Raw genomic sequence first — 26,409 nt, 5'->3', positions numbered from 1 at the left:
GCGTCCTTAAGCAAAATATATTTTATATCATCCTTTGTTATAAAAAATAAAGTATAGGAAAACCGTAGCAGAGGAAATCAGAATATTTATACTTGTTCCTCGTTTCTCATATACCAAATATATGAATATTTAATTTGTTTTTAATTTGATACTTAGTTTTCAATGCTCTTACATATTGATTCATCAAAATTGTTTCTTTTTTATTATAAGTCCCGCAGTGGACTGATCATAAACATATGGTTCCTAGTAAAACACCAAAGTCAAGCGTCACTAGCTGCGGTCAGTAAACAGGTTGGTGACCCCATTGATCAGCCTGTGTAGTAACTGAGGATGAGTGGTATCAGTCCTTGCTAAACTGTTCTACTGCAAAATGCTCAACTTCTCGTGCAGGTTGTAAGGCTATTAAAGCAGGGGAGCCCCCCCCCCCTGCAGAGAATCAAACCCCCCCCCCCCCTGCAGAGAATCAAAATCAGGATGGCATGTCTTCGGATCATCCTCAGGGAAGTTTCCCAGACCATCGCCAAAAGACAATTTTGCAGCTCTAGTGCGACGTAAATAAATACCTATCTACCTTATCATGGATTGTTTCTTTGCAAACCAGTCATTTTTTTAGAACAATAAAACGATTACATGTTATAAGGATACAAACTGAAAGCAGGAAATAACAAGAAAGAGTAAGAAAAACGTTACTTGATCTCATATCTTTTGAATGATCAACAGGTAAAGTGGCTGTTTCTTTTCTCACAAGTTTCTGCTGAATGGCACTTTGCGCAAGTGTAGCTGCTAAACTTTTTTGGAAGGACTCCTAATTTAAAGAAATAATAAGTACACAATATAAATAAGAAACATAATTATACAGATGCACAAAATAGCCTAAACCTTTAATTTTATGAGCACAATATTTTTTTTAACTGTGCAGCTGCCATAGGAAATTTTATGCACTCATCTAGCAGATATTAAAATAGCATTGCTAAAGGTATTAAAAATGGAGGTAAACTATACTTAGAGAAAACTCAATCAATTTTAAAAACTTTCATTTCTTATTTTTGATGTTAACAAGAATTTTGTTTAAAATCAAGATGCAAATATTATTTGCATAGTGATCAAAATACTTGTTAATTAGGTACCTAATTTTTGAATAAAATAAATATTTATATGATTGCTGTCTTATCAAAAATGCCCCAAATTTCAAAGAGATACTGATTACTGTAATCAGTGAAATTTTCATAAGGATACTAATAATTATAATCCTTTTGTATGCTTATAATCCTTTAAATCGTGCTAACATTTTGACAATTTTAAATTTGCTGCCCAGGATATTCTGTTTCTACAATTAACATAGCTATGCTTCTATTATTTTTGTCTTTAAATATGTCGAAAACAAACATTTAATTGAAATACAAAAGCAAAAAATTAGCATATTCAGAACAAAAAAAAAATTTAATCCAATAAAGATAAGAGATAAAAGAAAGGAAAGGAGAAAAAAAAATGAGGAACTCAAAATAATGGAATTAATATAAGGAATATTAAAGAAATTGTCTTTTTTTCCAACTCAACAAATAGTGTCTAGGTTCATTTTATAAGAAAAAAAGCACACCATTTACATTCCTTAAAAAACATTCTCAAAATATAAAAAAAACCAGTTAAAATTAATACATATTGATTCCTTTACTTTACTTGAGTCTTTTTTAATTTGACTTGAAAACCTTTTTGTACCAATGCTGTGTAACTTAAATGATAACACAAGTCAGTGATTCTAAAGCATGTAAAGTTTTATTCAATAGGGATAAAAGTGTATTTTAAGGCATAAAAATTGTGAATAAATTTAACACAGCCTTAATTATAAACTAACTAAGTAAGGAAGATATAGTTTAATGCATTTTAAGAACAGAAGATAATGTGTCATCTTTTCTCCTGAGTTATCACTTAAAATATTAGAGACTGTGTCAATGTTCTAATGGTTAAAACAATAAACTATAAACCAAGGACATTGTTGTAACAGATACACTTTCAGTGCAATTAAAGTAATGATGTCTCATTTTAGCTTCATTCCTTAAGGCTAATAATATGCATTGATTCATCTTTTTTTTAAACTTTATTTTCAGACATTCAATAACGTTTTTTTCTTCATGACGAAACAAACAAAACAAAAACAAGTATTTCAGTATAATTTACTTTATCACAATTAAAAAGCAACAGTTAAAAAATAACAGTAAAACTTTAAATTTTTACCTCATATAGTTTCAATCGACAATTCAGTGCCAATTAAAAATTATAAGAAAAGAAAAATTTCGTCTTTCTTTATTTTCAAAAGAAAAATAAGGCGAAAATCACAATACATGAAATGAAAAAAATTTAACAATATATTCAACGATTATATATACAAATTTCAGCAATGCATATTCAAAAGTTGAATGTAATTCTTAAGTCTGCAAAGAAATAGTTAAAATATTATGCATTTAAGAGGTTAAGTAGAAAAATAAAATTTAATTGTATTAATTCTTAGTTTTAATAATGGATAATCAATAGTTGAATATATTTTTAAAATAGGTAAAATAAAAGAAAGAAATAAAACTATACTGTGGTTATTTAGTACATATTTGAATAAATTTAGAAACATATCTCTTTCAAGTCTTCAAATAAATGCATGAAATAATACTTATTTTATTAACCTTAGTAAAAAATTGGAACAATATTCGAGATATAAATTAGAAATTGCATATTTAAAAACTGAATATAATTAGACAGTAGAAGACAAGTAGAAAAAAAAAAGAATACCTTGCACATTAATTACAAATTTGAATGGTTGTACATTTAATAACTGAATGTATTTTTAAAGTCAGTAAATAAATAGGTAATATTATTATCATAAAGCGAAAATGAAACTCTAATAAAAAAAAATTTGTCAAAAAACAGTAAATAAATGACAGATATTCTCCCTTACTTTGACAGATTCATCTGAAACATTGGCATCAGTAGGGGTAACAGATTTATTTGAGGCACTAGAGATATCACCAGTGTTTACATAAATAGGATTATCTCCTAAAACAAAACAAAAAATATATTGTTGGAGCCAAACAAACAATGTATAACAAATAAAGAGGCATAGACATCAACAAAGAGCAATAAATAAATAAACAATATGCAGATGATATAGAATAATTGAGAAACATACTTGGAGAACAAAGTGAGGTGGGGACATCACTTCGTCTGTGGTGCTGGGTAATAATTCTTGGCTTTGGGGGAATTTTGGGTGCAGACATATCCATTTCTTCTGCCCTAGAGTACGATAATTAAATGTTCTGTTATTGATATAGTGATATAATTAATAATATTTGATACTCAGCTCTCATTCCCTGTGGCAGAATTTTTTTGGGCTTTCTGCGACAAACTTCCCTAGCACTAATATTTTGCTTTAATATACTTTTAATTACATCAAATACTAATTAAAAGTAACAGAAACGTTGTGCATAATAGTATAGCATAAAATTACATCAAAATTTTTAGTTGTAAAAATAATATTTCTTTCATTCTAATATTATAGACGATATTCTCGCATTTTGTAGGCGGAAAAATGCACTAATTATTTCCACTTTTAAAATTTGTTAATCATTACACAAATTAAAAATCGTAAATAAATTAAACCATAATAAATTAAAAATTTTAAAATCTGTGCTGTAACTCCCCAAAATAAAAATCGACTGCGAAATCACGCGAATAGAACTCTTTAAGAAAGAGATACTCAAATAAGTGTATATAAAACATGGTGTTGTTTAAAGGGAAAGAAAATGAAAGAAAGAACATCACTTCCAGAGCGAACTACCTTTTAAACTTTCGTGATTTTTGAATTTTTTATTTTATATTATTAATTTGAAATTCTAGCTGAAGCCAATCATTAACGATTTTTAAAAAAATCACAAATAAGAACTGAAAAATCGCAATTTTCTTCCCCGTCTGGTGTGCAAGAAAGAAAACTTTGAAAAAAAATGCTGCAGAAAAAAAACATTTTCGAAAAATTATGCAGAAAGGAAAACTAAAGTTTTTCCTTTTCCCAAATAAAAAATCTTTCTGCAAAAACTCTGTAACCTTCTGCGACATTGTCACCATGTTGCTGCCTCAGGGTTCTCATGTATGTCCAAAGGGCTTAATACCAACTAACCGAACCAGTGCTGTTGTGAAGCAATTCTGATTGGAAACTGACTTTCATTGGATAGTCGATTTCGTAAAGTACATTTTTTTTAAACTCGAGAATCTCGAAATCCTAAATCAAAATTCTGTACGATTCAAACAAAAGTGAGGTTTGCAGTGAGCTTTAACCATTTAGAATAATTCATATATAATAACCTGACAACAACACATTGTTTCATTTCCGTGTAATGTCAGTGGCTCCGACACTGACGAAGTTTTGCAATAAGCTCATTCCAAATGCTTTTGCTCATAAGAAATTGGTTTTTAAATTCAATGTCAGGATAATTGAAGACTTTTAACCATTGAGGCCGATCAATCCTCTTCTTCATCGTGTTTCCATCATGCTCTCCATCAATAGCTAACTGAATTATCAAAAATAATGTCATGTTTACTTCTAAAATAAACGTTTTGCAGAATAGATTTTGTCTACGTTTAACCTGTCAGAATGAGAAGTGTAGATACTCTGCCTTGAATTTCTATCATAACAGAATCAAGAGTTCATAATATGCCATTGTCATGAGAGCATCGTTATGACCGGAATCAGATACCGTAAAGCTGGCAATAAAGCCCCAGTTCAGAAGAAGACCTTTGCATGAATTTATTTTCATAATATACCAAACTGACATTCAAGGAATAATGATGTCATGAGAACATCGTTATAATTGGAATCAGATACCGTAAAGTTGGCAATAAAGCCCCAGTTCAGAAAAAGACCTCTGCATGAATTTATTTTTTATTAATTTACCTCGGTCTGATTAGTTATCCATTTAAATATAAAGATAGCTCAATGTCATTGGTACTCATAATTATTTATTATACTGGCTATTACATTTATTACATGAATTTTGTTAGTATTGAAGAAAAAAATCTTTGAAACTGTTATTCATAAGTGTCTAAAGAATCAAATTAGAAAATTTCAAGTGGTAATTTAGTGGTATTTGATTAAAACCGACATTTTACTTTTTAGTTTGGGTACCTAAAGATAAGTTGAATCAAAAACGAATCGCAAACATCTTTTAAAATTTGACGAATCAGATTACATATTTTAAATAAAAAATTTTAAAAATCAATCATTATCAATAATTGGTTGATGAAATGATGGGTTATATGATGTTAAAAACATTATGATGTTTATTAAACATTATATGTCTGCCTTACCTCAGAGGTAAAGGGGGAGGGTATATTTTGTGAGTAGGGGTGGCCTCTTCACTGCAGTCGTCTGCAATATCTTCAGGCAAATAATCTGGGGATGGTATCTCCATTGGACCATCACTATCATTCTGAAGAGGTCGAAAAGTATGGGATGTTATTGCTGGTCGATTGTGCCTCTCGTATGCTGCAAGACAGGGTAAAATTACTTATGTATGTATAAATACAAAGTATTCGAACAAATCATGTGAAATTCAAAACAAAATAAGATTAATACTCATTTTTCAATTACAGTCAAATCTCGTTTTAGCAAAAATTTCAATTTAAGTAATATTTTCCAAATCCCCATAGAAACAATAAATAAAAAATACTGATATTACGAAATTCATAATCTAATTTAACAAATGTAAAAATAAGCAACAATTCTGATTTTCTCTCACGATCAAAACACTTCTCCATTCTTCAATGATCTCAGAATTCAAATATTTTTTCATCTTCAAAATTGAAATTTCAGATATGAAAGGGGCATGTTAAAAACAACGAATCACTCGGAAGGGACCATCCTGAAAAGACTAAATATGTTTGAAGAAATAAATTTACATGCGGCTTTCTAAAAGAACGATTTCCAGTTCATTTATCTGAAAATGAGCATAATTTGGAGAAGTTTGTAATTTCTTGTAATTTCTACTGGTACTATATCATTTATACAGAAAAAAATTACAGATTCCATAATTTCTGATAGGTAAAGGCCTGGTTTCTTAGGACAGGACGCCGTCAGCTGGAAATCAGCGCTAACCTCTGATTGGTCCATTTGTGAGCTTGATAGTATACGTCATCGAACGCTCATCTTGAACTACAATTGCCGTCCAACTCAACTGCAGTTGGATTACAACGTGACGTTAACCACAGAAACAATGGCGGACAACATCCAACAGCACATTGAAATCAGCCAAGATTTTGATTTCGACATTAAACATAGCTTCTTCATTAAACATAGCACTCTTCATTTAGCTCAACTATAATGTGTTTTTTCTTGAACAAAGTCATTATTTGTTCTCTAAAACACTGGTCGACAAAAACAAAATTAATACAAATTCAAAACAAATATTTGTTTACGTTATTAACGCATGCGCAATGAGAAATAATGTCTGCGTTGGACCGACTGCTCAAGCTGAGCTAACAAAAAAGTATTTTTTTGGCGTCAGCTCTACGTCAACTTTCCGCTGACGCCCAGATAAGGCGCTTGTCCTAAGAAACCAGACCTTAAGTGATAATAAATCCATTGTTCATATTAATTTAATTGTTTTCCTGAGCTTTTAAAATATTGACTTGATATTTTCTACATGTAGAGTGCAAATAGATCAAAACTGTAATTAAATGCCATATTAAATTACTTCTTTATGCAGAAAATTCCAATGTAACAAAATAGTTTTAGTTAATGTTGAAATGCGTAATATCAGTATAATGAATTTTTGTTATTGTGTAGCGATTGCTTTGGTCCCTAGGAATTTGCTAATTCAGGATTTTACTGTATATACATTAAAAAAATAAAAACTTTACAAATGAATGAAAACATTCTGAAATATTTAATACAATAATTGGTAATAGAGAAAAGCATAAAAGAATTCAACAGTAAAAATTTAAAATTTTTTTATCCATTCTTCAGAACATTTTTTACCACATAGTAAATAAAATAAATTGTCCTATTAAATACTCTGAACGACAACTATATGCAACTGTAATATAACTGTATTTTTAATGAATATGGTTGTATGTATTAAGTATAAATAATAGTGCTTAACAAGCTTCAGGAATTCAAAATATCTTTACAGTTCAAAATAAAACTTAATTTCATAATTTATCAAAATAGGAAAATTTCATATGTTGATTAAAGCAATTTGTATAAATAAACACCACACACACGAAAAAAGTAATTATTCACACTGAATAAATTCTAATTTGATTTATACAGACTATTAAGCAATTTTAATTGTTGGGGATAGACATTAAGCTGGCCTGAATTAATTAGTACAGAGAATTATTTAACCTACAAAATTAGATAAAATTATATTCATAAAGACTCTAAATATAATTTTTTTTGTTTTGATATATTTAGATTTTCAAAAATATAAAGGAAGAGAAGCCACAATTTTGAAAATATGACATTCTACTTTAGGCAGAGGATTACTTAAAAGTTTTTATTTTATTTTGTTTCGTGTTTTATTCTATTAACGTATTGAGCTTATAAAAGCTGACCCAATTTCTGGATTTACGACTACTAATGTTAATATTCAACTCCTAAGCCTTGTAATTTTGAACCCAATCCAGAAGACACGGAAACTCTTGATCAACTATTAGGAGAAATTTGCCTTCGTGGAGGACTTTTTGGTGAAACTAACCCACATTTGTGTTACCGAAGAGGAAAACCTTCTCCAGTTAGCTTGATGGCAAGGGGGCCCTAACCAATGATCCGTCTACCACAGAGGATATTTTATGGCAGCACTGTGGTTGGTGCAAACCCCATGCGGAATTTGTATCGACCAACCATCGCTGATTTCAAACTCTGTCCACCTGATTAGAAGGCAAACGTTCTACCCCTCTGAGCCACCATGGCTCTAGTGAAAAGTTTGACTCTTTTAATTCTAGTTTTACTTTTGAGTATTCTCTAAAACTAACTGCAGAAAAAACAAAATTCAAAATTTCCACTTAATCAACACCTACACCCATCCTTTTTTAATCCGTTTATAAGAACCAATAATTTAAAGACACTATTAAGTAAAAATATAAAATTAATTGCTATTTTTCATAATTTTAGAATGAGTGAAATTTTTTTATCATGAGTTCATAAAAACTTTGAGTTTCTCTTCCACCGTAATGCTTAAAATTTGGAACGAAACAACTCAAGGAGAAAATTCAAAAAAAAAAAAAAAAAAGACCTTTCTTTTAAAGACAGTTATGATGGTTTGTAGACATAACCATAGTCATACATGCAAGAGATAAAGCATACCAGAAGAAATAGTATGAGGGCGCTGAGATTTAGCAATAGAGGCAGCTGCTTTTTCGAATTGCAGAGTATCTTGGAGATTTGGCCAGGTAGACATGGCGCAAGGGGCACCAGGAAAGGAAGGGGAAGACATATCTTTTATTGCTGAACCATCAGAATTCAAGGAATTATTAGCCTAAAATAAAAAGTAGATTAAGGAATTAAAAAATCAATGAGAAAAATAATTATACTTCTGCGTAATAAGAACCACCAAAAAGGCTAGTTGACAAGCAAATTTTGGCATTTTATTTAACGACATTAGACTACCAGGCTATTTCAGAAATTATTAATTAAATATTTCAACACAAAAGCAAAATTGTGTTAATATTGCATGATTGTAATTATTTCTCTGTTTTTTATTGTTATTATTTATTTTTTTAATATATAATTTATTAATTATAAAAATAAATAAATAATAGAGCTATAAGATCATCTCATTTATTTATCTATTATCAGAATTTTTTTATCAAACATATTTTCCATCCTTTTTTATTATTTTGTATCAATTTAGGACAAATTAAGTGAAATATATAAAATTTAGCATTTTAATAGTTTATGGCTGTGATATACAGCATGAAACACAGCTGCCTTTATCTGTATTAAAGGTAAAATCTTCCAAACCCGACTCCCTTACAAACAATACTTTTTCAAATTTGCACTTTTTTGCAGTTATTTAGATCTAAGAAAACAATTATTCATTATTGAAATGTCTTTCATTTACAAAACCACTTACTGATAGAATTTTAAATAAGACTGAAGAAAATATTTTCAAACTACTGTTTTTGGATTATATATTTTAGTACAAATATAATTTTGATAATCTAACACATTTTTTGAGTAACTATTAGATTATTTTTTATAATTAAAAAATATCATAATATACTTCTGTTTGTAATTAGAGCATCAGAAAAAACAACAACATAGAAACGATGTATTGGTGTCCCATCTGCGACAAAAGATATACAATGAAGGAAATTATATTGATTAATTAATTTTTTTTTCAACGCTAGACCAGCAGGCACACAAAAAAGAGACAGGCCGAATTTGAGATGGATAGATGGCTCAGAAAAACATCTTTTAGTCTCAAAAACTAAAATCTGGAAAACGCTGGCAGCAAAAAGGTTAGCCTGGAAAAAAACTTCTTGGGAAGGCCAAGATCCATACTGGGCCATCAAGCCATTTATGATGACGATTGACTTATTTATCTAGCATATATAAACTCAGAGATTAAATTTTAAATTGTGACTAACCATTTTGACAATGTTTAGTTCAATATTTAGTAAAAATTTATCTGAGCCCTACAATGCAGAAGTGCTAAATTTATCCAAAATAAAATAATGTTAATTTACTTGATCAGTGAGCTCAACAGGTGGTGGAGTTGGAAGCCTCGGAAAGAGTGTGTCTTGGGAAGTAAAACCAGAATCTTGGGATGAGACACTCGACAATCGGAATGCTCCACTGGGTGGCTGCAAAAGTATTTAAAACAAAAATCTTTTACATTAATTTATTTACAAAAATAATTCATTTTAAGTATTTAATAAGAAAGAACAAAATAAAAAGAGAGTTAAGTCTTGAAAATTAGGTAAGTTCAGTAACACAGACAGTAAAATGTGTTCCGTTTGCCACGAACTTTGATAAAAAAAATTTCTGTCTTCTCTCAGATATTTTCAAACAGCGATAATTAATTTCGTTATATTAACAATCGGTGTCATAAATTTAATTTTTTCACATCAATCATATCAATTTTTCTGTTATGTCTTATTCTTATGCATAACATATATTACTATAATGTAAACTATAATATAATAACTATTGTAAACTATATATAATAATAACTATAACATAAACTATAAATAAACTTACTATAGAATTTAAAAAAATTACTACAAGTCCAATTTTTTTTAAAAAATATTGATCCTTAAATTTAAATGAATTCATTTTCAATGAATTTTTGGGTATTTTTTTATGAAACTCTCTAATATTTCCTTGATCTTTTTTCCACATTAATATGGTTTCCTGACGTTTCTCTGTACTCCTACATTTCTCTGTTTAGTAGCCACTCTGCCCAAATCTCTGCAAATTTTCAAGTTGCAAGCAGTAACTTGACAACAGATTTTTTTAACTTATTAGTTCATTGTATCATATCATATATAGGTATATATATATATATATATATATTTAAAAAATTTATAAAAATATTTCAACTCATTTTCAGAAGATCAGAGAAAATTACCGTTGCACTGATTGTAACAGTAAAGTGAGTTAATTGACAATACTAGATCATGCTAGAAAGTTAGATTATGCTTACTTATGCTCAGAATTTAGTATAACTAAAAGTTATGACTATTTATTCATTTGCCTTTGTTTTTCATTAACCAAGACAATTCATTTACAAGGAAAGGTTTTTCTTACTGATTTTCATAGTTAAAAAACTTTCACCCCATAAAAAATACACGATTCTAGGTGTATTTCTCTGAAACTGTTTAGAGCATGATGTTACAATTTTTGGTTTTTGAATAAATATGTTGTTATAATAAAATTTATTATGTAACAATTAATTGCAAACAGTTAGTAAAATTATGGACACTAATCCAAAATAGTTATAAATCCATGCTATTTTTTCATGCGTTTTTCTTTATTGTATTTATTTATAAAATTACAATAATTTCATTACAAAAAATACTGCACAACTATTTTTAAACATTAAGTATACAAGGTGTTCTGTGATCTTTACTCTCAAATATTTTTAGAATCTTTGCCAGGTATGAAGTTAAGCGAGGGAAGAAAATGAAAGAAAAATTAAAATTTGACCCATCACTATTGAGTGATGAGATTGAGTGAAGTGAGATTCAGAACATCAAAACTACTTTAATTTTTGGAAGAAGCAGATATAAATTGAAGAGTGATTATTGAAAATACTTTTAGGTTTCGTCAGGCTAACAAACTAATCTTGATGCTTTTAATAGGTTTTCTCAGCAGTGATTCTTTCTCAACTGTAACCGTAATATTGATGACTTTATTTTTCTTTCTTTGCTTAAATATTGATCAATTTTCATACTTAATTTGTAGAAAAAAGATTCCAAAACTTTTACCTGATAATCTAGAATAAATGTGGATATAATACACATAGCTGCACAATGCATCAGTTAAAAAAAAAATTAGAATAATTTTGATGAGAAAAAACAACAACTTATAGCCATAAAAAACATCATGTGAATCAATATTAAAAGAAAATTATTATTTTTATATAGTATATTGCTGCATTGCACAGTACTATGATATACTCTTACATACTAATAAAACTATAGATCCAACTCTTGGGCCTAAATGATTCCCAATATTTTAAAGAATTACTGAAAAAAAAGACTTGTTTATCATCAATCAGCTACAAACATTAAAAAAAAAAAGAAAAACTTTGAAAAAATTCAAAAATTTTTAAGAAAATCAAACTTCTCATTTACGTAATAACTGCACCTTAAAAAGTGAATCAATCATTATAGCAAATAATCTTTTTATAAAATTTCTGTAACACATTTAAAAACTTAACATTCAGAAAAGAGAACAGACCCTAAAATGTTAATTTCCCAATGACTTCAGCAACCAGAAAAAAAATTCTCTGAGTATATCCTGATTTTTTAAGCTCATATTAAATCTTCCCAGTTTTTCTTGTGATGTTTAAAGCCTGTTGATTTGCAAGTCCCAAAGTAAATACTTTTTGTATTCATTTTAGCAGCATTATTAAGGGTGGTGATTCTTGTATGTTTCTGGGGGGGGCGAGCTATTAAACTGGTCAAATAATTTAAATATAGGTGCTAAACAATATTACTTCAATTTAAAGTATTCTTTCACATAAAGTGAAAACATTTTATATATATTTTTACTAATATTGCCTTACAGTCTTTTATTTGAATGCAATCAAATATTATTTTCAACATAAAGTAAAAATAATACTCTGAGTGTTTGAACAAATAATTGGGAAATTACCTGAGAGAGTGATCTGCTCCGTTGATGAGAAGACGGGGAATGTGTGCTATCACTTGATGAACTGTTCAGACTGCTGATGCTACAAGTGCTCGATTTCCTAGAGCCTACAGAAGTTGGAGAGCTTGGAGGTGTCTGGGAAATAGAGTTCACACAATTCATCAATAAATAATACTAAATCAGCAATGAAGTTTCCTTTTCAGTTTTTTTTTCTTTTTAAAGGGAACTTAATAAACTAAATAAATCTTAATCTAAAGGTTTCCTAGCAACATTTTTGAAAGAAATAATATTTTTAATTAATTTACATCTTGTGAGACTTTTTTTAGTGTATTTTTAGGAGAAACTTTTTACCAACCTAATAAGATCAAAGAGTTATAACTTCGTAAAATAATAGAAAAAGTAGCATATTTTAGTAGTATTTATGAAGTATATTTTGTGGAATACTCACAAAATATACTTCACAAGTTTAAATCACACCAATGAAAGAAGAAAAGAAAGAAATTTGAACCCAGTGATGCACAGTAACTTCAAAACAGTACTTAACTCCAGATGTTTCAAATCTAGATGTTACTATGACCCTTTAATATTCTCAGAGACGTCATAAGTGTTTTACAACTGGTGTTTTCATCCAGAGAGCAACTGAATTTCGTTTAAAAATTTCCACTTTCTTTTAAATTTATATTTAACATTTAAAACTGGAAAACGTTATTTCTATTTTGCCCTGTAAATGAAGTGGAAAAAAATACATTCTTCACATTTTCACCCATAAAAAAATTATAAATAATTAGCAAAAAAAAAATTATAAAATTAAAAAAAAAAGATTTTTGCAAACTTTTTAGATTATTAGTTAAGTAAGACCCTAAGATTATTATTTAAGTAATACAAAATTACTTACTTACTTCTAAGAGTTGCTAACATTATTACATAAAATACAAATACTAAGCAATATAAAATTTGATGGGAAAAATATATAAAAACTTCTTTTTAGGAATGAAATTGGATAAAAACCATGTTTATTTTAATAATATAAATGAAAATCTAATGTTTTAAATTATTTATTTTCTGATTGAAACAAAAAAAATGTAATTTAAAGTGCTCCACAAAATGTTTTACTTACATCTCTGGAAGTTAACAACAATTCTTAACAGTGGTCAGAAGCAGCAAAACAGAAGTGTTACAAGTAGCGAAACTTTTGTAATCGCTAATTTTTTTGGTAGTTTGTAGAATAGTGGGCTACATTTTAAACATTCCCGGCAACTACTTTTAACGTTAATAAAATAGTTAGCATTAGTTAGTTTTATTCACAGTTCACAAATTGAATTATTAGCTAAGAACTATCACTACTTTTAGTTTAGTGACCAAAGAAATAAACAAGTGAAAGCCTTTTATAAATAATTAAAGCAAAAAAGAAATTCAATTGAAAATTTCAATTAATACTAATGAAGTTTTGTTTTGATTTTTAATAGGTAAGTTATTATTTGAGTGAGAGTGATCATATTATCAGAAAGATGAAATAATATACTCACTCTGAAAGAAAAACCAGCTTCAGAGCTTTTGATATCAAGAATCACTTGTTCACTAGCAGGTGGTAAGTTTAGAGGGTCTTCTATAAGTTTCCCAAGGGCATCTAGAACTTCTTGGATATGAGTCACCTCGTACATAGTGGCTAACTCAGCTTCCTATTCAATTAACAATGCAAAATATCCCATTTGTAGAAATTTTTTAAAAAATAACATTTATTATATAAAAAATAATCAACATTTAAAGGCTTTTAGTGTGCTGCTTAAAATGCCAGGAAAATTTTCAACAAATCAGATAGAAAAATAAATCAACTTAAAAAAAACAAATATTGACGATAATAAGCGCCATAAGCCTGTACTTAGATGTAGCAAAACTAACTTCAGTTAAAAATTTAAAATAAAATTCACATGTAATTATAATGATAGCTTTGGTTAATATTGGTAAAAAATTAGGTAATAAATTACTGAAAATTGTATTTGTAGTGTTCTCAGAAGAGACAATAATTAAATTACAAAGGGAAAAAACTTCTGTATGTGAAATCAATTATAATAGGGAAACAGAATATACTGCTGTTCCCAATGCTGTTAATGCTAAATTATTTAAAAAGATATTTTAAATTATGGCCCTCATCGGTAAGTTTTTATTAATTTGAAGGGGAAAGAAATCTTCAAATTTAAATTGATTTCATTTTTGAAAATTTTTAAATTATTTTTAAAATTTTTAATAATTATAAATTTTATAATTAAAATTTTTAATACAAAATTTTTAAATAATTATAACATTTAACTTGAAAATCATATTGCTTTAGTTAATGTACTGCAATCTAAATTTTGCAGATTAAGAACTTACCCACCGTCATTTAAATCTTATTAATTACAGATTATTTAACTACGTAAATTACAAAATTACATAATTAGTATTAAAGAACAATTTGTAAAGCAACATTAAAATAAAATAAAAATTATAAAATAAAATAAGTTGTTGAAAGCAAAAATCAATGTCTTTTTTTTCAGGTAATATCTATAAATTCTTCATAATATCTACTACTTTCTGATGACAGTCAATATAAAACAAGACCAATGGTTAAATGGCAGTCACATTCCAAATCTTAACAAAATTCTATTTTAAGTCATCTGTTCAAATATAAATACTGTACTGTAATTATATATATATAAAAAAAAAACATATACAAAGGAAAATTGTTCATGCATTTATTTGTTTGCCAGAGATAAGAAATACAATAATAAATGAATATACACAACAAATAAATTTAAATCAAAGTTAAATATTTGTTTACTTTTTAATGCAACATACAGCACTACATTTCCTTTTGTGGCGACAAATTTTTTATGTATCTTTCTGAGTTCATGACGTACAATTTTAATCACATTTTAACTACATATCATGAACATAGATATAGCACAAAGCAATAATAATTAAACCAAAGCATTTCTGCAAGAATCTGTTGTGAGACAAAGAAACATGGAGGTTAATTTTGTGGTTAACAAATCCAATAAATTTCAAAATAACTCTTCAATGAAACATAAACCAAAATACTATATAAAGTGTAAAGTCGCGTATCCGGAATCGGTGGGACTTCCAGAAGTCCGTATAATAGATTTTTCCGTATAATACACCCCCAAGGTAAACAAAGCTTAAAATGAATTAATAAACAATCTGAATCTAAGAAGCAAAAAATAAATAAACACTATTTTTAAGGGGAATAATGTTTTAGCATTAAAATATCTAATCAATCAAATATAAAATATTAGAAAAAAAATATTATTGCTGAAAATATGGAAAACGAAAAAAATTTAACAGTTACGAAAATATTAATCCGCCATTTTGAACTAGAACGATTCAAGCAGGAAGGGGAAATTCTGGAACAAAGCTTAAAATGATCTAAATCTAAGAAGCAAAAAATAAATAAACATTATTTTTAAGGGGAATAATGTTTTAGTATTAGAATATCTAATCAATAAAACATGAAATATTAGAAAAAAAATATTATTGCTTAAAATATAGAAAACTAAAAAAAATTGACATATGAAAATAATAATCTGCCATTTTTAACTAGAATGATTCAAGCAAGAAAGGGAAATTCCCGTCATTCATTAAGGTGGGTAGATGGAGGAGAAAAATTCATTTCCTCCTTATTTGTGAAAGAAAATAAGTGTAAAGAGGAGATCATTTAAGTTGAGGGTGGGGAAGTAACAAATTATTGTTTTCTCTCCTATCATTGGCTATCAATCAAGCATAAAGGTGGGACACACTGATGGGGTTCTCTTTATTTTTTCTTTTATGACTAAAAGAATCTGCTAAAGAAAGAATGTTACCCCCTTTTTCCCCCCGCCTCCTAAATATTACATGGTATGGGGAAGAAGGAATGTTTTGTTTCTCAAGGACATGTATCCTTTTAGACCTATTCAAATTTTCCATTCTGACCCCCCCCCCACACCTTAACGCTTGCCCCGTTTACCCTTTTCCACAGTATTTCTTCTTTCAATAAAAAGATTCCAGGAAATGCCTCTTTTACTAGCCACCTGCATGGGAAAGGAGGGGGGAGGGGGACTCAGATGCGGTCTTTTGAAAACAAATTTCCCTCTTTTTCCTACATTCCAAGGGAGGAGCATCACTAATGGTCACTCAATGGTCTTGGTAGATCTTCACTCTTCCCCTTTCTGGTGATTTATGGGTTCGATGCATGAATCAGAGGTTCAGTGCAAGCTAGAGAAAGAGAAAATGTGTCAAAAGATTTTTTTTTTTTTTTTTTTAGGAGAGGGGAAGATGGAGAGATGTTTGTTTATTTTGATTGTGAAAAAGTGTCCGGGAAACTGACCCTTCCGGGAAAGGGACGTCCGGATATGGGACGTTACACTAATTACATTTAAGAAAGAATTAGACGGCAGAATAATACAGAGCTCCCACTCAATTTCAGAAAGAAAAAAAAATATTCTTGACTTTTCCAGGTATATCAGGTAAATTTAAATGAAAATCCATACTATATTTTAGCTATACCATGCAATTTTTCATCTGAAAACTTTGAATTTTTTAGTTTGTAGTGTCAAAAGTTAAATTTTGTGGGGAAAAACATATATTAGAATGAGAACATGGAAAAGCTTCACTAGTATGTGGAATTTCATAAAATAATTGTAATGGAGTAAGAATTTTTTAACTTGAATCTCAATAACTGATTACTGTTGCTTACAATTCTATGACTGGTTATTTTGCAGGTTTTTTTGTAAAACATTGCAACTCTCCCTGGGCATTCCCTGATTTTTAGAGTTAAAATGAAATTCCTGACAATTCCAGGCTTTCCCTGTTCTCCCTGACCCATGGAAGCCCTGTAGGTTGTGCTAATCCAAGTTTGAACAATGTTAAACAATGAGAAAATTAAACAGTTTTATAAACTGAGTCTGACACGAAAATAAAATGGAAAGGTGAGAAGATCACTGAGATACCTAAAGATCTTGAAACCCATAAAAAGATCAAATAAAAATAAATCTTCTGAGGAGACACATCCTTTCACAAAAATAAATGAAAAAATATTACAGTTATAATAATATTTACAAAGTAAAGGTTACGAAAAAATTTTCTTTTTTTTCTCTTAAAAGATAAATTTCTTCATGCTTATTTCTATTGCCACAAAGACATTTGGTAAACTTAAAATTTAATATTTCAGAGCTCACAGCTTAAGCAATAACATAAACTACTAGAATTGTCACAAAAATAACAAGACTCTACTAATAAACGATATTGAAAAATAATTACGTCAAACTATAACTAGTTCCAAGGAGAATCTAGTAATAAAGAAATTTAGTAAAATAAAAATAAATAAACAAATCGAAAAGTAAATAAAGTGAATTAATTACACATGAATACTAACATTCTCCTGAATGACAGAATGAAAGTTAATATAAGAAAAATGGAGAAAAAATCAAAGGATTCTTACGACAACAGGTCGAAGGCAGTTTACAAAAAGGCAGTATCTTGAACGCTCTTCAATAAGAGCTTTTCGCAAAGCCTGCTTTTCAGTTTCCTCTAAGAGGTGATATTTATTGTTCACATCACGAATGGCACAATCCAAAGTCTTCTTCGCATCAGCTTTTGGAGCTGGAAATAACAAGCATAAGTCAGTATAAACCAGAGTTGGAAGAAAATGCAATTGATTACATTTTATTACAGTAATCGATTACTTGTAATCATGATTACAAGATAACATAATTTTGATTACAGTTGTAATTGTGATTGCAACAGCCATTTACAGTAATCAATTACTTGTAATCATGATTACAATAATTGATTACAGTAATCCATTGCTTGTAATCTTGATTACAATTCACCAAAATTTTGATTACAACTGTAATCGTGATTCCAAATAATCACAACAAAATTATTACAAGTTATTAGGACTACAAGTAATCAAAATATATAATTACTTGTAATTACGATTACCTGTAATCATGATTAGAAGTATTTGATTACATAGCAGTAATTACCTGCAATCAATTACAGTTGTAATTTATTACTGTAATCGATGCCCAACTCTGTCATTCAATAAAGGGTTTATAATAAACCCTTAATCAAATAAACTTAGTTTTAAAAAACGTAAGAAATGTTAAGCCTAGCATAAAAATTTAATAATAGAAGGAAATAATAGGCAGGGTTTAAATCAATTTCAGTTCCTGTTGGAATGCAATATAAAGTACAAGCTTTAAGAAAGAACACTTACCTTTACGAACTTTCTTTTGCAACCTGAGAGTATCAGATGACTTCTTTTTTATATCTTGTCTTACACGCTTGTACTCTGAAAGAAAAAGTACTAATTAACATATATTAGATGCCTAATGAACAAGATGGACCATTCAAATAATCTGGTAAAATGATCAAAGATTTAACATAGTAAAAAGTACTAAGAAGCTCTCAGCAAGGTGGTAATCCCATCTCCTTCTATAATAAAAGAAAATTAGAAATTTCCTTAGGGAATATTTGATAGTTAAGTTTAATCTTTAATATATATAAAACAAGTTTAGTTTTTTTAATACTTCTTTATTAATTTACTGGCAGTCTAACACTATATTGCTTATTTTGCAGATGCTGCATTTTAAAGACTGTTAATCTAAGTTAACTTATGTTACTCTTTATTGACAGCAATATATATGAAGAAATATTGTTTCTTTTTAATACACTTATGTAATAACACAGTACTCTTTATGTCACAACATATATCATATTATAATTAGATTCTGGAAGTTCTCACTTTCTGACATTAAAAGAATTGAGAAAGGATTAGGTTAAACAATATTAAAAAAATAAACAATTACTATCTTTTATTGCATTGCTATTATTTCTTATTTATATGCTAAAATTTATAAAACTGATTGACTATTTCCCAATAAAGAAAATATTTGTAAAAAAATTATTTCACATTTTTAATGAAAGATGTAATAAAGTAAATGAGTATACATATTTTTGAATCATATAATGAACATAATTTTTTTTTCAATGTTTCTAATTCTAATGCTTGAATTTTACTTGGGTATAGTGTAAAATAAAAGATTTACACTGTATCTTATCAAATAAAATAAAATTATATTTCAAAAAATACCAAATTTTTGGGTTCTTTTAAATACAAGGTTTAAATATTTGGGATGAAATGTTAAATAAAAAGTGTATTATTAAAAACTTAATATTTCATAATCTTTTTAAAAAATGTTGCGACAATTTTTTTCGCCTGCAGCTTTTTAGAAAAGGAAATTTTCTCCAATATCCGAAAAAAATCTCCTTAAAGACCTTATTGTTACCTACAAATAGGATAAACATAATAAGAATCTCAGAATATTTAAAAGCAACATTAAGTAGAAAATTTCAAAACAAACAAATTTTCCTGCAACATTTAGCTTCAAAATTAAAATAAATAAAAAAAAATTCACTTTATAGCACAATTTATAGTAACATCTGCTGTTCAATATCTGCCCTGAATCAAGACACATATAGTTTCAATACAATAAAGACAAAATAATTTGCATCACAAGACAGCAAAATTTAAAGCAATGATTATAGATACATCGTTTTTATAAAACATAGTTACGTAACAAGCCACATGGAAGCAAACACAAAAGGAAAACACAAATACAGCAAAACGAAGAAGTATTTACCTGCAAATCAACATACAGACATATAAAATCAATTCACACACAGCCAAAGAAAAAATGTGGAAGGAAAAATAAAAAGATGTTCTTCGAAACTTATTATGAAATAATAAGTAAACGGGAGTCTATGAACGAAAAGTAAAAGAAAAGCATGCAGAAAACATCTTTTCAAAATAATACAAAGCCTATTTTGAAGGCAAAGAAAATTTGGAAATAAACTGGCGTAAATAATAATGTGGGATTAGAATAATGGATAGGGTTCATTGAGAAACCTTTTGCATGATCCTTATCCATTTGATATGCTACTTTCTTCCAATCTTCCAATTTATCTTGCAAAGGGATCACTAAGTGGTCAACCAGTGAGCTAGAAACAAGGAATGAAATATTACGGCAAAGTCATTAAAAAAATTTATTTCCCAGGGAGACAATTTCTTGTGCTTTTATAAATTTTTTGGAAAACATATCCTAGAACATAAATAACAGGAATACTGAGAATGTCACACATTCAAGCCTGGGGCATGTAGTGGACTTGTAGACCATCATTTAAATAAATGTCTTAGTTTTCTTTTTAAAAAAAATTATACTTTTTTAAATCAAATGTTTTAAATGCTTTTTAATTCACACATTCTTATTAATTTAAATTAGAACTTTTTCTTTAAAAAAATTACATTAAAGACTTTTTCTAGTGGTTTCTCACATTCTTGAAATACATAGACTACATTTGATTTGAAAAATTTCATATTTGGTTACACTTAAAAATAAAATTTCTTTTACAAACTTGAACATGAATTATATCAAAAATAATTTAGCTTTTACAATTATAAATTTCTTTGTCTAAATTATGGTACAAATCATTCACTAAAAACACTTCTTAATTTGCCAATTAACAAACTATTTAATCATTTTTCTTTTAATGATAAGCAACAAAACATAGCCATAAGTATTATGAGGAAATGCAATGCTTGCAAGGTAGTCTTGCTAATCCATAAACTTGAACCCAATACATGAGGCATGTTTCACACCCACTTTACAAAATGGAAAAAAAAAAGAATCATGTTACAATTTAGATGAAACAAATTATCATAATTTAAAAAGGAATTCTTAAAAAATAGTCATTTTAACATTAAATTGTTCCATTGTAATTATAATAGGATTTATAACTAAAAGTAGTATATATGGTTAAAAATGCCAAGTTGAAGTAAGTTTCAAAACAGAGAAAAATGAGGAAACACAATTTTTTAAGACTGTTAGGACTGTTTGAATATTGCAACTTTTTGTTGCTAAATTCAAATTTGCTTAGATTCAGGTTTTTGCAGGGTACTTATAACCTTTAAAAGTAATATTTAAGTACTAAACTGAATACAGGTTTCTTGAAATGGAATAATTTAGAAGCTTCTTTTATAAATACTCAATTTTAAAATAATAAACACTAACTTAAGAATTTTTCTAAAAAAATGAAAATAATATCATATTTGAAGCAATGAAATATTGGAATTTAGCAATGCGAACTGAAAAGTTGGTGGAAATATTTAAATTCAATTGTAATTTTATCTGCACAAAAGTTTCTAAAAAAATTAAAATATTCTCCTTAAATATTATTTATTAATTGATGTATTAAAAACAGGTCAATGAAACAGCTATTTTTGATTGGATTAGTTTTAAATATTACTAAATTCTTATATTATGTTATTCAAATTTTTATCATTTGATCGAATTTTGAAATAACTATTATAATATTTATTGCGGAACAGGCAAAATTCATCCTTATTTTTAAAGCACAAAAGTGGTACTGTAAATCTTTTTTTATTCATAAATTTTTTTTAATCTAGCACTATTTTAAAGCAGTTGTCGGAAAAAGTGAAACTAACTTTCAACAACTAATTTCGTAACTTTCTCCTTCATCTTGTAAAATTATGAAAATAACAATGATTTATGTTTGAATAATATACTTAAAATATAATTTTCTATTAATTTATTTGTAGTAATTCACCTAAAAACTTTTAGTGCAAAATTAAAATCTAATAAAATATTACTATGTATATTTTTAAATTTAAAGTATGTTCAATTTAGAAAATTTAAAGAAAAAAAAAGAATTTCTTTTATTTATTCATACATATTTTTATCTCAAATTAATGAGAGTGAAATATTATATTTTAAAAATTACAGAATTGTAATTATTTCTAAAAATTTTAGTAAGCAAATGAAAATATCTCTCTTTTTTAATAAGTTCTTTTACATAATTTTTTAGGTATTTAACTGAATGCTTCTTTTTTCCAATTTACCCCCAACTTCTCCGTGAGAAAACTCTGAATTTGCCTAAAAAATGTATTAATGTTTCATTCAAGGATATATTTTATTAAAATTATTGAGTTTTTCGTGCTTAAAATTTTTCCAAGACTAACTTCTGTTCTACTCTAACAAACTTATAGTATGTTGCAAAATACTTATAATTATATGTTATAAGTAAGACAATCACATAAAATGTTTATCTGTAAAAGTAAAAATAATGTAACGATACAAGATCTGAAATGGAAAAAATAATGGTGATCATAAAAGAAGTACTCCTATGAAGATTTATTACTTAAAAACTAATAGATCAAACATCATGGATATTCATTTCAAATCATGGAATATAAGATTCTAAGATGAGAAATATTTTTTAGTTAAAATTGGTTGGAAAAATTGTAATTAAGAAAATAAAAATAAAAACAAGTAAATATTTTTATGGAAACAATGACATTAGTAATGAAATCATTAAATAAAAAAAAGTAAATAAATACAAAATGAATAAAAACAAATAATAACTCACAATTGGAAAATTAACAAATCAATTGAAAATAAAGTGATTTTTCACTTAAACAGTTACATGTAACTACCAAACTGGATTTGAATTAAGTTAATTATTATCGACTAATAAAACTCCAAAACATTATGCATGGAAATGAATAATTATTTTGTAGCAATCAACTATTTCATGTTAGTTCTTTGGTTAACATAAAAGCTGTATCAGTACAATGAGCTCAAGCTGTTAATTTCTAAAAAATATGTAATAAATAAATAACAAGCAGGATTGATACATGATGACAAAAATTAATATCATACATAGAAATAGAAATGACATAGAAATATCATACATAGAAATATCATACATAGAAATAGAAATAATATAGAAATAGAAATATTTAATTTACTACATTCAATGAATAACACGAAGAAAATACTTTAAAAAGATTTTATAAATAGTATGATATTGTTAAGTACAAAACATTCTTAGTTAAACAAAAAAATACAGGTGTTAATCAATATTAAAAATTTCAAACAAATGGCTAATCAATTGCTTAGTTAGAAATAAAAGAGATAAGTGAAAATTATTAAATTATTACCTAGAAAATATTTTAAGCTTAGCTTCAATGCTTCTGTGTCTTAAGCATAATCTTGTAAGCGCAGAACCTATGTCTTTAGTAGCTCCTGAAAGAGAAATTTTAAAAGAGAATTTCTCAGCAATTTTAATTTCCATAAATTGCATAAAATATTTAGTGACGAAGAAAAAAAAGTTATTATTCTAAATAATTACTTTTAGTATTGATCAATATAAAAGACTGCAGCTAAAGTGCAGAAATTATCTAAACAATGAACAAACTATGGATAATGTGCAGTATATGTAGGAAATGTGAAAATTAAATAAAATTTTTAAGCCTACTGATATGTTAAAAAAATTGTTGAGCATACTGGATTTTAATGACTTTAATCCTATCACATGTAGTAGAAGTACTATGAATGTTACCACAAAAATTATTTTTTTTAAAAAATGATAATTTATAAAATTCATTAAAGTTAAGTCACACTTTAGACCATTTAAATAGATGCCCTTTTAAAAATATTTAATTACAAAAAAGGTGAAGAATAAATAAAAACAATAATAAATGAAAAGAGAAATCTCTTCTTCTCCCCAACACCTGTATTGGTTAGGAGGAGAGAAGGGTGGAAATCCGTTTCACAGTGCTTTCACTACAGCGCGAGAACGCGAGAATCTCTCATATTTTTTTTTCTCGCATTAAAAAATTATTACCGCAAGAAATTCAAGCATTCTATAAATCAACTTCAAAATTCGCAAATTTCTAGCATTTTGGAAAAAGCTTCGAATTATGCCATTTAGAATAAAATCCGTTTCACTTTTCTTCCTGGATCTTTCATTATTTTCAACATCTGCCCCATTATCTAGCTTCCCTCTTTACCAGTATTCTTCAGAACCTTTTCGAACAACAAAACACAACCACGGAACCCCTTTCAGAACACATTTCTCTGCAACCACGTGTTTACCGTGGGTAAGGTTTCTTCATGTAAGACATTCAAATTTTTTATTTACTTATGTAAAATGGACAAATATCTTGTAAGGGCAAAATCTTCTATGATGATGTACTAAAAATATTCAATGCTTTAAAAAATAGAAGACCTTAAAAATGTATTATAATTAAAGAAATGATTTTTTTCCAAGAGTTTTTGTGTTTTTTTAGTTTTTAGAAATCTCACCCTGTTTTTGAGAAAGGGTGAGATTTTCTCACCCATTTTTTTTCTATGATGAAAACACTGGTTTCAAGAACTTCAGCTGCTGTGTCCCTAAATGTTGTTTTTCCTTTATTCACAGGGACCACACCAAACTTCGGGGGACTGATTTTTATTATGCCAACGGCTAGCCTTCCTCCCCTATGTATATTCATAGTTTGAACCTACTTACTACACAACATTTGTAAACAAGTAGTGCACTAGCAGTATATTTATTAAAGTTAGCTTCTGAAATAAGTTTTGAAAAAAAGTCACAATTTTACAAGTAAAACAAGTTAAAATAATTGCTGTAAAATAAGCAAATAGAAATTAATGCCTAGTAATACATTTCACATCTAAACTTAAACCTAACATTTTAATAAGCACTTTTATTCATAAAAAATCAAATTTACCTCTGGTGTTTGTAGCCATATCGGCTATTTTCTGAAAAGCATCCAAAAATGCAGTTAATGCTTGAATTGATGTCCTAAAAGTAAATAGAGAATTTTTTTAGTATAACTCATTAACTGAGTTTTTTACTAAAAAAAAAAAAACAAAAAGAAAGGAGGGAAATAAAAAACATAAATATAAATTTTATTTTGCATGTTTCAGAATAAATAATTAGAGACACAATGGTGAAGAATAAACAGTGTTGTTGTGTCACAACAACCAGAAATAAGACGTGAGTTGTACCAAACAATTTATTTAAACATTCACACGAAAAATCACAAAATATTACCCAAAAGAAATATCTCTTCTCAGAAAAAAAACTCTCTTTCTCTACAACACAAAAAAGAACATCACTTATCGTGTGAGTCTCTCAAGCAACATCATTTTAGCATTACCTCTCGAGGAATTAATGCTTTTAGCTCAGTTGTCACACACTGTTACGCTACAGTGTCATTTATGCAAACAAAGAAGTTTAAACCTATTACAATTAGTACAAAGTTGTAAAAAAAGGTAAAAAGATTTAATATGCTTTAATAATTTAAAAGATAAAAAGATTTAGTAAGTACTTTTTACAGAGCTTTTCTAAAAACGTCTTTTGATCTTCTGATAAAAAATATTTTTAGTTTTTAAAATCAAAATATGTAAAGCTTTAATTGTAATTTAATTCAAATTTATGGAATATGATATCATATAATACATACATTTCATATTATTTATTTTACAATGCATCTTATTTGGATGGGTAATTTGTCTCCTGAACATCCTATCATGGTAGATATGAAGTATATTTACAAAAATACAACCAGTATTTGATAGTTCAAAAACACTTAGTAAAGTTCAGCAATAAAGCTCAAATGGTGACTTCTAGAAGTGTGCAATTCTGAATGTTAGTAGTAGAATTTTAATATACAAGAACATATCTGGTCACAATATTATGAAAAATAGAGATCAAACTAATAGTAATAACAATTTAGGTTTAAGTACTAGTTAAAATTGCTTAAAAATAGTGGCAATCTTACAGTACTTTGACTTATATTACCAATAAATAAAAAGAATTCTTTCCAATAATTTCTTCTAGAAAACTTAATTAGCCAAATTTTATAAGGTTATATTTTTAATTACCTATGCACTTAAAATATGTGCATTCAAAAATAAATGAATTTCTTCAGTTATAAATTAAGAAAGTTTTTACTTTATTTCCATTTTTATATGTATGTTCATTTTTTCATTTTTTTCTAGATTTTTACAACAGAAACCCTAAATACATGAAACTTTTAAAAATAATTAAATTTCAAAAATGCAAAGATAATTAATTAAAACCTAAAATTTTTACCTTATTTTTTCTAATTGAGTAGTCCATAACTTAAACAAAATTTAGCCTCA

General features: G+C 27.6%; 1 protein-coding gene across 1 annotated transcript in view; it reads right to left on the bottom strand.

The window, feature by feature from the left end:
* Window positions 1-26,409, bottom strand: part of LOC107446784 (uncharacterized) — a 31,240-nt gene that overhangs the window by 3,296 nt on the left and 1,535 nt on the right. The window contains exons 3-15 of the mRNA XM_016061544.4: window positions 24,990-25,063; window positions 23,418-23,502; window positions 20,307-20,398; window positions 18,615-18,689; window positions 17,835-17,995; window positions 13,888-14,040; window positions 12,365-12,496; window positions 9,730-9,846; window positions 8,345-8,516; window positions 5,347-5,524; window positions 3,176-3,279; window positions 2,945-3,042; window positions 691-805 (exon numbers count right to left, since the gene is read on the bottom strand). Of these exons, the coding sequence (XP_015917030.3) occupies window positions 691-805; window positions 2,945-3,042; window positions 3,176-3,279; window positions 5,347-5,524; window positions 8,345-8,516; window positions 9,730-9,846; window positions 12,365-12,496; window positions 13,888-14,040; window positions 17,835-17,995; window positions 18,615-18,689; window positions 20,307-20,398; window positions 23,418-23,502; window positions 24,990-25,063 (1,556 nt within the window). The remainder of the gene's footprint in view (window positions 1-690; window positions 806-2,944; window positions 3,043-3,175; window positions 3,280-5,346; window positions 5,525-8,344; window positions 8,517-9,729; window positions 9,847-12,364; window positions 12,497-13,887; window positions 14,041-17,834; window positions 17,996-18,614; window positions 18,690-20,306; window positions 20,399-23,417; window positions 23,503-24,989; window positions 25,064-26,409) is intronic.

The sequence above is a fragment of the Parasteatoda tepidariorum genome, chromosome 6 (assembly GCF_982258835.1).
Source record: "Parasteatoda tepidariorum strain Cologne lab strain chromosome 6, Ptep-v5.0, whole genome shotgun sequence".
Classification (NCBI taxonomy): Eukaryota; Metazoa; Arthropoda; class Arachnida; order Araneae; family Theridiidae; genus Parasteatoda; species Parasteatoda tepidariorum.
The sequence above is the reverse complement of the archived record's forward strand: the minus strand, read 5'-3'. Positions and strand labels throughout refer to the sequence as shown.